This window comes from Lytechinus pictus, chromosome 4 (genome assembly GCF_037042905.1).
Source record: "Lytechinus pictus isolate F3 Inbred chromosome 4, Lp3.0, whole genome shotgun sequence".
In the NCBI taxonomy this organism is placed as follows: Eukaryota; Metazoa; Echinodermata; class Echinoidea; order Temnopleuroida; family Toxopneustidae; genus Lytechinus; species Lytechinus pictus.
Window position 1 is genome coordinate 10,031,349 of NC_087248.1, and position 14,087 is coordinate 10,045,435.

The window sequence follows — 14,087 nt, forward strand, 5'->3', positions numbered from 1 at the left end:
TTCATTCAGTAATGACATCATCAGTATCAATATATCGGCTTATCAAGGAGCTCTTTCACCTTATCTTTGGCATTTAACCATGTGGAAACCGCATTGACATTTGCATGTTTTCGATTCAGTGTTAAGATTTATTCCCGGTGACATGGAAATTGCGGAAAATCATTACTCTTTTTTAAAAATATAGATAACCTCGCTACCTGTCAATATGTACATCATTTCCATTCTTATTTTCCATAATTCTTTGACAGTTTATGCGTTAAGCGTATACATATATTTCTTTGCGACCACATAAGATGTCATTAGTTCAACATGACTTGTTCATCGTTTTTTTTTTATTTTTTTTTTAATATCCAGACCTATTATTACATATTCAAGTGTCAGTCATTAGGAGAATATAAAAAATCAAAACAAGAATCATAGTCCACCTCTGTGATCATTTCTGATTGTAATAACGAACAACATCTAAATGGTAGCTCTAATGTCACCCAAAAGGCAGCTGAAATCATACCATTCCAAATCGAGATCGGGTTCACTTTGTTGACTGGGAAACATCTTGCAGCATTTTGGAGGCATGCTATGGTCGCATTCCCCTCACTGGAAACCGTAGCATTGCATCGTACTTCTTTCCATGTCCTGGAATATGAATTGTAATTTATCCAGCATTTGGCTTTTCCAGGTGGTGTCAAGACCCGGAGAAAGGAAGCATGTATTGTGTTTGTCACCTGCCCGAGATGATCTTCTTCCAAGGATAAAACGTAGAATCCACTATCCACAGAACTTACATTTGTTATGAAGAGCGTGACTTTGAGACTCGTTCCATTTCTAACTTTAAGAACGTCAAATCGTTCTTTCTGATCAAGACCAAGACATGCCGTTATCATATCTCCACCAAGGCAAAATACGCAATTCTTGTCTGGGTTGAAAATATCATATCGATAAAGTGCCTCTTCTCGAATCGTAAAATCAAACTCAATTGATGTATTGGCACCACGTGTAGACTCGTATACCATTTGGCCGTTTGAAATCCCAATGACAACAATTAATATCATTAATAAACGACTATGTGCCATATTTTTTTTTCCTTCAGAGCTAAAGTTGTGTTAATACTAGAGGCAAAAGGATCGACGAAAGGGATTTTACAAAGGATTTGAAAGGGACGTCTCCAGGATTTCCCTAGCTTCTCAAACTGACGTTTAACATTTCCGAACATGCCGAAGAAAAGTCGTTCAACATGTTCTTACAATGAAAATCCAACCTATGAAGAAAGCTACTGGCAATCCTTTTGAGATGTGCAGATAGAAGGCTGTTTTAATGTAATAACTCTCAATTTGTAACGAATTTAATATGAATATTATATCAGGAGATCAGCAAATTAATAACAGAATAGGCCTATACAGTGCGTCCCAGAATAAACGAAACCGAGATTTAGCGATGATTTATCATAACTTAATCATTAATACAATAGACAAATGACCTACCAATGTAAAGCTTAGAATCTCCTCTTTCATCTGATATTACTTAGATTATTCCTCATTCACGCATGAGTGAGCAAAAACAATTTGAAGAAAGGGTACCAAAAACTCATTAGAATTTCAAAAAGAAAATCACATGCCTAAAAAGTTCAATATCTGCTCTTTTATTTGATACCTTAATCACAGAAAATGGTCAAGAAGTAAAAAAGTTATGTTCCCTCGAAACAATGCTTGTATTTCCATAATTTCATTAAATAAACGTGCTTTCACCGGTTTCCCACTGAAGCTATCGCACGGTTAACAAAAGACTTAAATCGTCAACAAAACGGAGTGTCGAGTGAGTTTGAACGCTAGCCTGTAAAACCTCTTCATTTTATGAAATTATTGAAATTCAAGCCTTTTTTTCAAATAACCAGAACTTTGTTATTTCTTGACCATTTTCTGTAAATGAGGTATCAAATTAAAGAACAGATATTGAACTTTTTTTAAATGTGGTTTTCTTTTTGAAACCCAGATACAGCCCGCCAAATGACTTTTTGGTATCCCCTCTTCAAATTGTTTTTTCTCACTCATGCGTACATGTGACATAATCTAAGTAATTTCAGATGAAAGAGGAGATTCTAAGCTCTACAATGGTAGGTCATTTGTCTATTGTATTTGAGATTAAGTTATGATAAATCATCGCTAAATCTCGGTTTCGTTTTTTCTGGGACGCACTGTATATTGATACAGGAAATGAAAGTATAGTAAATATAAATCATACCTCGTAAAGTGAAACGCCGGTCTTTAAGAATGATAGGTGGTTGATTAATAAGTAATCGATAATATATAAGTGAAAGTGAAAGTGAAACCCACGGTTATCATCTTCATCATCATCATCATTATTTCCTTTCCGGAAAGAACATAGCCTATAATCTAGGCGAAGGCTGGATTATAGGCTAGAAACATGGTGAGAACACGGTGTTTGCAGTTTGAGGACTTTGTGGATTTGGCCCATTTTCACAGTATTGATAACTTAAAAGCAGTATTTTCACGTTTTTCACATTGTGAAAATACAGTGAACACAATATTGCAGTGTGTTCACACTGTGGGATACTGTTTTTTAGGCGGTGCATCATCATCATCTTCGTCGTCATCATCATCATAGTCATCATTATCTTCGTCATCATCTTCGTCATCATCATCATCATAGTCATCACCTTCTTCGTCATCATCATCATCATCATCGTCATCATCATCATCATAGTCATCATCATCATCATCATCATCATCATAGTCATCATCATCATCATCATCATCTTCATCGTAATTGTAGTAATCATCATCACCATCGTCATAATTATCATCGTCAATCATCATCACCATCATCGTCATCATATCTTGGTGATCAGCACCCCCAAAAATGTCCTTGGGAGTTTTGCGTGTAGGGCCTATTATTCTCCACAGACAGCACCCCAATGTATCCTTGAAGTTGTGTAAAAATGGAAAAATGTAACCAAATGACCTTCTTTTTGTAATGAAAATTTTTTTTTTTTGCTTGTCAAATTTCTACTCGAAAGCAATATGACTTCCATTTTGTAGTGAAAACTTTTTTTTTTCAAATTTACATCAGCACCCCCAGAAAAAAAATTGTTCCTAGGGCCCTAGACAACGATAAACAAAAGGAAAACCAAGCCAAAACATGCCGTAACATTGTTACGACACATTTTGGCAACTGAACATTTTGGTCAATTTACCAAAATGTGTAGGACATTGATGGCACATTTTGGTAACTCTGGGATTATTTGCTCGGTTGTCTGTACTCATTCATTGCATTGAAAAATACAAATTACCACAAGGAGGTCATATATTACGGCTCATTTTGGTAAATTACCGTGCAATGTGCAATTTACCAAAATGTGCCTTTCTTATGTTACGGCACATTTTTGTACAATCAATTTGTTAATTACTTCACCTATGCCTGAAAGGATTTTTTAATACCAAAACATGCAAAATGTGCACTTATAACGTGATGTACCTGCATTTTGGATTTTGGACAATATGCACATTTCGGTAACAACTGACAGATTTGACGGTTATAGTGGAGTAAAGATTGCTAATTATGTTATTGGGTTAGAGACAAGGACAGGGGTATAGGAGACCTGGAACAATTTTGTAACAAAATTTACTGCGACAATAACGCTTTATTCACAATAGTTGTGATAATTGAGCCTTACTTTATTAAGTATTCATGTCTCCAACGCGGCGCCGATAAGGGGCGAACTCAAAGGGCGAACTACAATCGTCGCGAAAACATTATAAAAGCACTTCAACACAAGGTGGCGCTATAACACAAATCTAACACAACTCTGAATTTGAATCATCACCTTTGAATAAGCTAAATACTTGCTCTAACCTAAATAAAACGAAATATCTTAGCTTGACATACGAATAGGGTTGGATTAAGTTAAACAATCAATTTAGAAGCTATTATCATTTGAAAACAACAGGTCAAGTGTCACAATTGCCCATACAACACTGGGTAATTGTAATACATGTAACACATGAAATTTTAACATTTTGTTTTTCTTCAAAAAGCTTAAGCACTTAACTGATGCAAGATTTTTAATATTCAATTTCAAACAACATTAGCCCCATATATAATAAATCATGGCAATGCTTCACTCATTTACAACATATTTTCCACTTGCACTTCTTATGGGGAACGGTTTTTGTTTTTTTAAGGTTTTTGTGGCTTCACCTTAACTGTAGCACTATACATCAATTTCTTTTTGGGTTCTGTATCTACTTTAAATGATTCATAAATGTACCTAGCACAGCATCTCTTTAAATGGACGACTGTGGTGAAACACACTGTGCTTATCAACTTTACTATATTCTCTTCCTCATACAGTGATTTTATTTCTTAAAGATTGGAAAATGACAGCTTTGTCTAAAAAAATATGCCACTTTTCGGACAAAATCGATATTTCTTTACTTTGTTAACAAACTTATCAAATCCAGAATCAACTAACTGTATGCAAATATTTGTGCATACAGAGACACAAAGACATGTGCCTCTTTCAATTTACTTCCTTTAATTTACCCTCTATGAAGGCCTATATAATATACATATACCAATGCCTAACATAGGGCTATATATTTTGAAAACTCTTTACTGGGGGCGATATTTTGCTAGTTGTACGTATATTTGTGATTATGTGTATAGAATTTGAAATTTGAGAAAGATGTGTTTAGTAGTACATTTTTTCTCTTTTTTACCCTTCCACAAAGGTCCTTCATTGAAAATCAATATAATACATACTTTTCAACAGTACATTACTGAATAGTTAACACAGTATACAAAGTTTAAATATGTGCAATATTACATGAAATTGTCATAACATTAATTTGTATAAAAAAAGACAAATCAAAGCGCAAAGGAAAAATAATCCATTAATGACAAATATTATATTTTACGGAGAATGATATCTGAGAGACTAAATGTAATAAAGTAAAAGATGAACACCTTTTTATCAATTTCTTTTCGTTCAGATATAATTTTTCCAACTCATAGTAAGATTTTATTTTAGAAAAATTCAATTTCAATTCAATTCAATTTTATTTCCACCTCTGATTAAAAACACAAGTACAAATTCATATGCAAATAGATATATACAATAAAAAAAAACATTAAAATGAAACATATTCAGTTTGGAATCATAATGTGGTGGCCAAAGGCCTATCAGGGTTATTCCCAAAGGTAATAAAATTTACATAACCTGTTCTAAAATATATACAAAATATAGCACAAAACAATGGAAAAAGAAATAGACACACATGGAATTCAAAAATATAAGTGTAAATGAAAACATGGTCGAAAACTGAAGAACAGTGTTTGCATTTAATTGCAAAAAAACTTTTCAAACTTAGTAGACAAGAATTTCTATGCACAAGAACCCCGATCCTTTTTCCTATTGTCTCTATCTTTCAAAATTTATTTCAGGATATTGAAAAGGCTGATGCACACTACAATAATTACTTGTAGGTATACAGTGGCATCCAACCTGACAATTAATTTTGATCTGCTGAGCTGGTAGGCCGAAATGCTTCAGTAGTCAGATCATGCTCAATGTGCAATGGGCTCTTGGTAATTGGGAGGATGGAGTTGTGTGAGACAGGTGTGGTGCGGGGTGTCTTTATATTTTTTAAGATATTATTTTCCAAAAAAAGTCTGTGTGGACCTAACCCCTTTTGCAACTAAACTGAAATGGACCTAACCCCTTTTGAAAAAAAGGTGATTTTTCTTTGCCATATTAGTTTACTTTTTAATAGGAATTTCAACTTTTCTATGGTATCATCTCATATAGCTACTGAAAATCTATACATTAAGACATAAAAATCAAGTTTGATGAAAAATGGACCTAACCCCTTTTGAAAATGAGCTCTACTTATGTAGGAGAAAGGCGGCACAAAAGAATTTTGAGTGGGAAAATGATTAAATGGAAAAAAAACAGAGTAAGAAATGCTGGAGAATAAAGGGGACAGGAAACGTATTAAACATGATAGATTGGGGCCCGTTTCATCATGAGTTACAAGCGTGACAAGTATGGTAACTACGATTTAGGGATATGGCAAAAGCACTAGAGACCTCTTTACCTAATCACGACTTGATCTACTCTTTTCATCTTCCCGTTTGGAATTAGCAAATGCCTATAAGACGCAATACAAACAATGCTTTGTTTTTAAGTGATATCGCTTGTGATATCGATACTTTATAGAGCGCAACGTATCGTCTCAGATTTGCGCTTGCCTGATTCGCTGAATCCTTCGCGTCTCGAGCGCGTAACAAAATGAATACATTAATGAATTTGCCAAGTTGACCTTTGTCATTGCGCTGATGTGCGTATTGTCTAATACACGTACAAAACCACAGTTGACGAGGGAGCATCGTACGAAATTAATATTAATGAGGGCTTATTTTAGCTTCTAATGGATTAAACAAAATGGCGGTAGCTTCGGGGGTTTGGGCGAACTACAATCGTCGCGAAAACATTATAAAAGCACTTCAACACAAGGTGGCGCTATAACACAAATCTAACACAACTCTGAATTTGAATCATCACCTTTGAATAAGCTAAATACTTGCTCTAACCTAAATAAAACGAAATATCTTGGCTTGACATACGAATAGGGTTGGATTAAGTTAAACAATCAATTTAGAAGCTATTATCATTTGAAAACAACAGGTCAAGTGTCACAATTGCCCATACAACACTGGGTAATTGTAATACATGTAACACATGAAATTTTAACATTTTGTTTTTCTTCAAAAAGCTTAAGCACTTAACTGATGCAAGATTTTTAATATTCAATTTCAAACAACATTAGCCCCATATATAATAAATCATGGCAATGCTTCACTCATTTACAACATATTTTCCACTTGCACTTCTTATGGGGAACGGTTTTTGTTTTTTAAAGGTTTTTGTGGCTTCACCTTAACTGTAGCACTATACATCAATTTCTTATTGGGTTCTGTATCTACTTTAAATGATTCATAAATGTACCTAGCACAGCATCTCTTTAAATGGACGACTGTGGTGAAACACACTGTGCTTATCAACTTTACTATATTCTCTTCCTCATACAGTGATTTTATTTCTTAAAGATTGGAAAATGACAGCTTTGTCTAAAAAAATATGCCACTTTTCGGACAAAATCGATATTTCTTTACTTTGTTAACAAACTTATCAAATCCAGAATCAACTAACTGTATGCAAATATTTGTGCATACAGAGACACAAAGACATGTGCCTCTTTCAATTTACTTCCTTTAATTTACCCTCTATGAAGGCCTATATAATATACATATACCAATGCCTAACATAGGGCTATATATTTTGAAAACTCTTTACTGGGGGCGATATTTTGCTAGTTGTACGTATATTTGTGATTATGTGTATAGAATTTGAAATTTGAGAAAGATGTGTTTAGTAGTACATTTTTTCTCTTTTTTTCCCTTCCACAAAGGTCCTTCATTGAAAATCAATATAATACATACTTTTCAACAGTACATTACTGAATAGTTAACACAGTATACAAAGTTTAAATATGTGCAATATTACATGAAATTGTCATAACATTAATTTGTATAAAAAAAGACAAATCAAAGCGCAAAGGAAAAATAATCCATTAATGACAAATATTATATTTTACGGAGAATGATATCTGAGAGACTAAATGTAATAAAGTAAAAGATGAACACCTTTTTATCAATTTCTTTTCTTTCAGATATAATTTTTCCAACTCATAGTAAGATTTTATTTTAGAAAAATTCAATTTCAATTCAATTCAATTTTATTTCCACCTCTGATTAAAAACACAAGTACAAATTCATATGCAAATAGATATATACAATAAAAAAAAACATTAAAATGAAACATATTCAGTTTGGAATCATAATGTGGTGGCCAAAGGCCTATCAGGGTTATTCCCAAAGGTAATAAAATTTACATAACCTGTTCTAAAATATATACAAAATATAGCACAAAACAATGGAAAAAGAAATAGACACACATGGAATTCAAAAATATAAGTGTAAATGAAAACATGGTCGAAAACTGAAGAACAGTGTTTGCATTTAATTGCAAAAAAACTTTTCAAACTTAGTAGACAAGAATTTCTATGCACAAGAACCCCGATCCTTTTTCCTATTGTCTCTATCTTTCAAAATTTATTTCAGGATATTGAAAAGGCTGATGCACACTACAATAATTACTTGTAGGTACAGTGGCATCCAACCTGACAATTCATTTTGATCTGCTGAGCTGGTAGGCCGAAAGGCTTCAGTAGTCAGATCATGCTCAATGTGCAATGGGCTCTTGGTAATTGGGAGGATGGAGTTGTGTGAGACAGGTGTGGTGCGGGGTGTGGTGATGTGTTTGGTATGGCGCAAGATTGATTGGTCGCATGTCTCCTGTGTAACGTTGTCTGATATATGATGAGAACAACATTGAAGTTGATCATCAAATTGAGCCAAGAATATTACCCTTATCATATCTTCGTTGTCCGTGTAGACGGCTATTAATGGAATTTTGGACAATGCTTGGTAACAACTGATAGTTACCCTACCATTTTCTGCAGGAGATTGGCATCGCACAATATGATGCGCGTATGCTATTATTCTGACGAAATGACATTCGGCTACTGCAGGTGGATTAATCACATTGATTTCTGCCGTTCTTTTCACGCGGGTTTTCACGGAGACATGTGTTTTGTATTGCAGCAAAATGTAAACCAATTCAATACTTCCACCATCTTCAACAGACACATTATTAATGTTCAGGATAACAGAGAAAGTATTATTTATGGGAATACCTTCTACAGAGAACCTGCTTTTTTGACCTTCCGTGAGGCCTTCATTGGTGAGGGAAATGTGAACACTGAACCTACAACAAAATGATGGCTCCTCAGATCGATACCTCAATGTGTAATGAGGAGCCGCTCCTGGAAGGTACTCGAGATGATCAAACTTGATTGAAGCATTGGTACCTTGGATCAGGTTGAGAGTTTGAATCGGCTTGGTAGCAAGAAACTGGGTTGATAAAGTGACACGTGCAATCATGACCCCCAAAATAAGTAGAGGAAATCTCCATGACGAGAACGAGACCCGCGATACCAGGCCATTCTGAAGTAAAATGAGATAATTAGATATATTCTTTAGATCTTTAGATTCCTAATGATCTTTAGATCATTAGATATATAACTTCTTAAAAGAGAAAAACAAGAATAGGCCTACACTGGATACATACACATCCTTTTTTAACACTACAAGATCGACTGGAATTTCAGGAAATCGGTTATTCCAAGGAGAGATTATGAAGAAGACGTTAAAAAATATACGGGAGAGCCGACAATAGTATGCATAAATTTTCTAAACCTCTTTATCTTTGCAAGTAGGAACATTATTATCTACAATATAGTGAATACCTATCTCATACCATATTTTGATAAAGGTAAAAAACAAGAATATCTCCTAAAGATACATAACCATGATAACGGAGAACCAATGTCTCGGGTATATCTGAATTTTGACTGATCATTTTGAGGATGAATTTCTTGAGAATTTTTTTTTCTTATTTTCTTCTATCTAAAGTGCAGAGTGCGAAAATCTCATCTAAATTAGAGGGGAAGATAATCCGCAGCCCATAATTTTCAGATTGATGTGATATATATCTCCTTCGGAGTAGGGGCGATGAGTTAGACTGCATTTTAGGCATTTATATTCAATGCTTGAAATTTTGCATATTTTGCACCATTTTTACTTCATTTTTGAAGTTTTTTATGTAATACATGCTTTAAAGATGATAAGGATGTTGGTCATTCCATGCAGAACTGCAAAGGTACATGACTGCGCAGATAAGCGAAGTGAGAGTTCCTGCGCAGACTTACTGTTCACATGGTACACATGCACAACACACGGATTAATCCGTGGGCTCAGGGAGTTTATTCAGCTGATCAGGTACATAAGGTTTGATGGTCCCAACATGTTGGCATGATATCAGTGGTCAAGAAAATGTGGTGCTGCCGGGTCATATCCTGTACGGAAGGCCCAGAGGACCCCATTTTGGTCGGCCATCTTGGATTTTTCATGAAAATCGATTATTTTCATATTTTTGCACAAACAATGGAAAATGTTTAAAATATACGTATTTCACAATGATTTAGTTAGTAGAAATCGATTGCAATCGTTTTCTGGACAGTCCGGTTAATATTTCTTAATAATAATAATAATAATACATAAGATTTATATAGCGCACTTTCCATCTTGATTTTATGCTCAGGGGTGGTATTCTGAGATCCATTTTATCTCAGATAAAATAAAATATTTTATCTCCGTTAAAATCAATGAGATAAAATACCCTTAAAATCTCTCCGAATTGGTATTCTGAGAACAACTTTATCTTCATTTTATGTCTGTAAGACACACCTATTTTTTAATCAATATCCAATTACAAACGCGCTTTTATAGCTCTCTCATATCACTCAACCAATTGAAATTCATTCTGCCAGGAGGTGTGGCAAAGGAGTGAGATTGCGTCAAATTATTGACTTAAAAAACGCTTGCACTATACGTTTGCGCGTCTATACAGAGATTTCTTTTTAAAAAATGACAATACTCTAATTTCTTTTTTTCGAATTATATTGCATCTTTTCAAGCATGATTTCAAAGACAATATTAGTCAAGAAAAGTCTTATGAAATACTTCCTGATTGTACAGGAATAACGTAAAGGTGTTATTCTCAATAAATATATAACTTTTCTTTATTTTCATGTCAACATGTAGAGTTAATTCATCTAGAAATAATGATGAAATCAACGTCGCGGAGATAAAATAGCCCCTACCCTCTTTTAAGTTTATTTTATTTTTTTCTTCAAAGTAACATGGGCGCAAGCACATCATCTGTTACCGTGTTTACACTTAATCGGCATTTGAATCGGCTCGCGGTTCTGAACCGCGAGCCGATGCAGCATCGACTTTTTCATAGCGTGTAAACGCGAGTAACTTGCATCGGCTCGCGGTTCAGAACCGGCAATTTGCACCACCAAAGTAGTAGGTTCTGAACCGCGAGCCGATGCAGAATCGGCTTTTTTACTACGTGTAAACAGAAAGCCGATTCTGCATCGGCAATTTGTGCGCATTTCATTTACTTTACCATTGAGACGTAATTGTAAGCGCACTGATCCAGCGTTGTCTTTATTATGACGTATATTGTAGGTATGCGTAACATTTCAGATTTTTGCATCGGCTCGCGGTTCTGAACCGCGAGCTGTAACAACGTGTAAACGCAATCCAAATGCCAATTCTGCATCGGCATTTGGTTCAGAACCAAATGCCGATTAAGTGTAAACACGGTATGAGTGTAAACACGGTATGTGTTGCAATGGTCAGATACGCGATGGGTATGTCTACGCAGGCACTGCTCTGTTGCGTATCATCTGTAGATACGCAAAATAAAATTTATACGCAAGATAAAATTTAAAATTTTATCTGAGAGATAAAATGTCATCTCAGACTACCAAGTTCATTTTAAGAGATAAAATGAAATATTTTAAAGATAAAATGACCTCAGAATGCCGCCCCAGTGCGCTTTAGGGCAGAACAACAAAACTATTTACATATGATACATGTCTGAACAATAAGTCAATGTCTATCAAAAAAACACTTTTATACAGGTATGTTTTCAAGCAGGTTGCCCTTGAAGGTGGTCACTGAAGTCTGGGTTTTCACACTGTGTGGGAGAGAATTCCACAGGCTAGGCCCTGCATGAGCAAAGGCCCGCTCCCCGCATGATTTCTTAGCAACTGGAATTTGTAAGAGATTAGATGAAAAATATAAGAATTTATACCAAAATTTCCATGTTTTTAGGCAAAATTTTGCACGTGCATTGATATCTTTCTATTTTGTCATTAATATCAACAATTAATGCAAAATACCAGCATTCAACACGAAAGAGAATATATTAACGAGAACATTGATATGCTTCATGACAGTATTAATGTCTTAACTTGCTTAATATAGGGAAAAAACCTCTAAATGTATTCGATATTGCGATAAAATAACACCAAAAATAAAATCCGTCACTAGCATGACTAGTCACACTCCCTAGTGATACCGACTTCAATGCGTTCGCCGGCTTGCCTTACAAAAGAGTACAACAGACTCGATCGTATATGGCAAGCCGTTTTATCATTTATGATCCTATTTCTTGATATCAAGAATTCATTTCAATTCTTGATATCAAGAAATGGTTCTGTGTAGTTAAGCAATGGTAATTCTTGATATCAAGAAATAGGAATAATGCTAAAACGGCTTGCCATACGATCGGTCTTGCCTCGCCTTTGTTGGTGCATGGACCTACTAGTAGGTCCATGGTTGGTGTGACTAGCACGCATAAATGCATGTAATGAGCGTCGCGATAGAAAAGTGTAATATACTCGCGACGTTCATTACATGCATTTATGCGTGCTAGTCACACCAACACAGGCGAGGCAAGATCGATCGAGTCTATTGTCTATTATTAATCATCGAGTCTATTATTAATTAATCATAAATAAAAACAACTTTTCACGAATGATGTAGAATCATGTTTGCAGGATTTGCATGATCCACATGATCCATGATAATGAAAGCGACTACTAAAAATAACAAATGGTCAATATGGCAGTCAAGTGTTTATGCAAATTAGGTGGTCAAAATATGGAAATTAACTTGGGAACCGGTCTAATCAGATTCAGCACATTTGAATTGTGTGAAGTAGCCCGGCTCTTAAATTTCACTCCAAAATGTCTCCAGAAGTTAATATAGGCCTCTTTTTTCCAGAATGGCTCCAATCAATCGTGTAAGAATCTTATCGTCGTCACGTTAAATCTCTATGAATAAATTTGTCCCTGTTATCCTATTTTCGTCGGAAACTTATCAAATAACTTGATTTGATATGTTTTATCATTTAATCTAGGTATACAGTTGCTGTTGGTGAATTCATCAAAAATCTTAAATGAAATGAAATGAAACAACTTTTATTGTTATACTTACTGTACAACCGGATGATGAAAAATTTAGTATGTCCTGTTGCCTTATACCGTTTTTCAACAACTGAGCTTTCCTCCTATGTCTGCTTGATCGATAAATCATAACAGGGTCATACTGAAAGGAAAGGAAAGAAATAGAGTCATTATCATTCAAGAATAGTCAGTGTTGCGAAATGAAGTGTGTGTATAAACTTAATATCTAGCAAGTTAGAAAATATTAGGGGTTGATAAAATGCTTGCACTCAATTATTGTTAACCCTATAGGAGGCTGTTTTTAATGTCCACCTTTGTATCAAACTTTTCACTGAAATTTAAAATTATTTATCGGGCAGATTTAAATGACATATTTTTGGCGACATTTTACATAATTAGCCTCAGGCATAGAATAAAACGCGTTACATTCTTGGTATGAAGATGTTTATATTGCCATTCTTCAAAACTCACCTACACCCGGCAAAGGAAATATAATTTGTGGTGTCGAAAATCCAACCGCGTAGCCAGGATTTCAGTTTGGAGGGCCTAGGGGGCGGTAAATGCACGCAAAGCGTGCCAACACTTAAAGAGCGCGCGATGTGCGCTCCCTATAGGGGGTAGGTGCAGGGAGGGGGAGTTTCCCCCTCCTTCGCGAAGCGCGAAGCTTTCGGTGTTTCATAAATTGAAATGAAAAGGAGCCGTTTCTCTTGTCTCTAGTACCTATATCAGCTCCAATTCAGTTGATTCTATTGTGATTTTGAACCTTGTTTTCAAAAGTGATAGTGAACGCACAAAAAAAAGAATACAATGGAAAAAATTAAAATAATAATAACCCCGCGCGAAGCGCGGAAGCTAACGCGTTTTATAATTTTTTTGCAAAGAAAAAGGTCCCAAGAAAAGGGTATTCTCTAAGATATATTGAAAACTTCCCTTGGAAAGATCAGATTTGATTCCAAACAATTTAGCGACAGTGCCTATCTTTAACTCGCAAAACAGAGGAGAAGAAGTGTATATACCGGGAGGAAGATATTCCTCCCAGCGCAGAGCAATGAATCTGTGAAATTTCAA

At 35.0% G+C, this 14,087-nt stretch overlaps 1 protein-coding gene across 1 annotated transcript; it reads right to left on the reverse strand.

The window, feature by feature from the left end:
* Positions 1-3,661: 3,661 nt before the first annotated feature.
* LOC135153953 (uncharacterized) lies at positions 3,662-13,157 on the reverse strand. The gene is made up of 2 exons (XM_064098909.1): positions 13,051-13,157; positions 3,662-9,141 (listed from the first exon to the last, which is right to left on the reverse strand). Exons 1-2 carry the CDS (start codon positions 13,147-13,149, stop codon positions 8,188-8,190), a joined length of 1,053 nt encoding a protein of 350 aa, XP_063954979.1. The 5' UTR covers positions 13,150-13,157; the 3' UTR covers positions 3,662-8,187.
* Between the last annotated feature and the right edge of the window lie 930 nt (positions 13,158-14,087).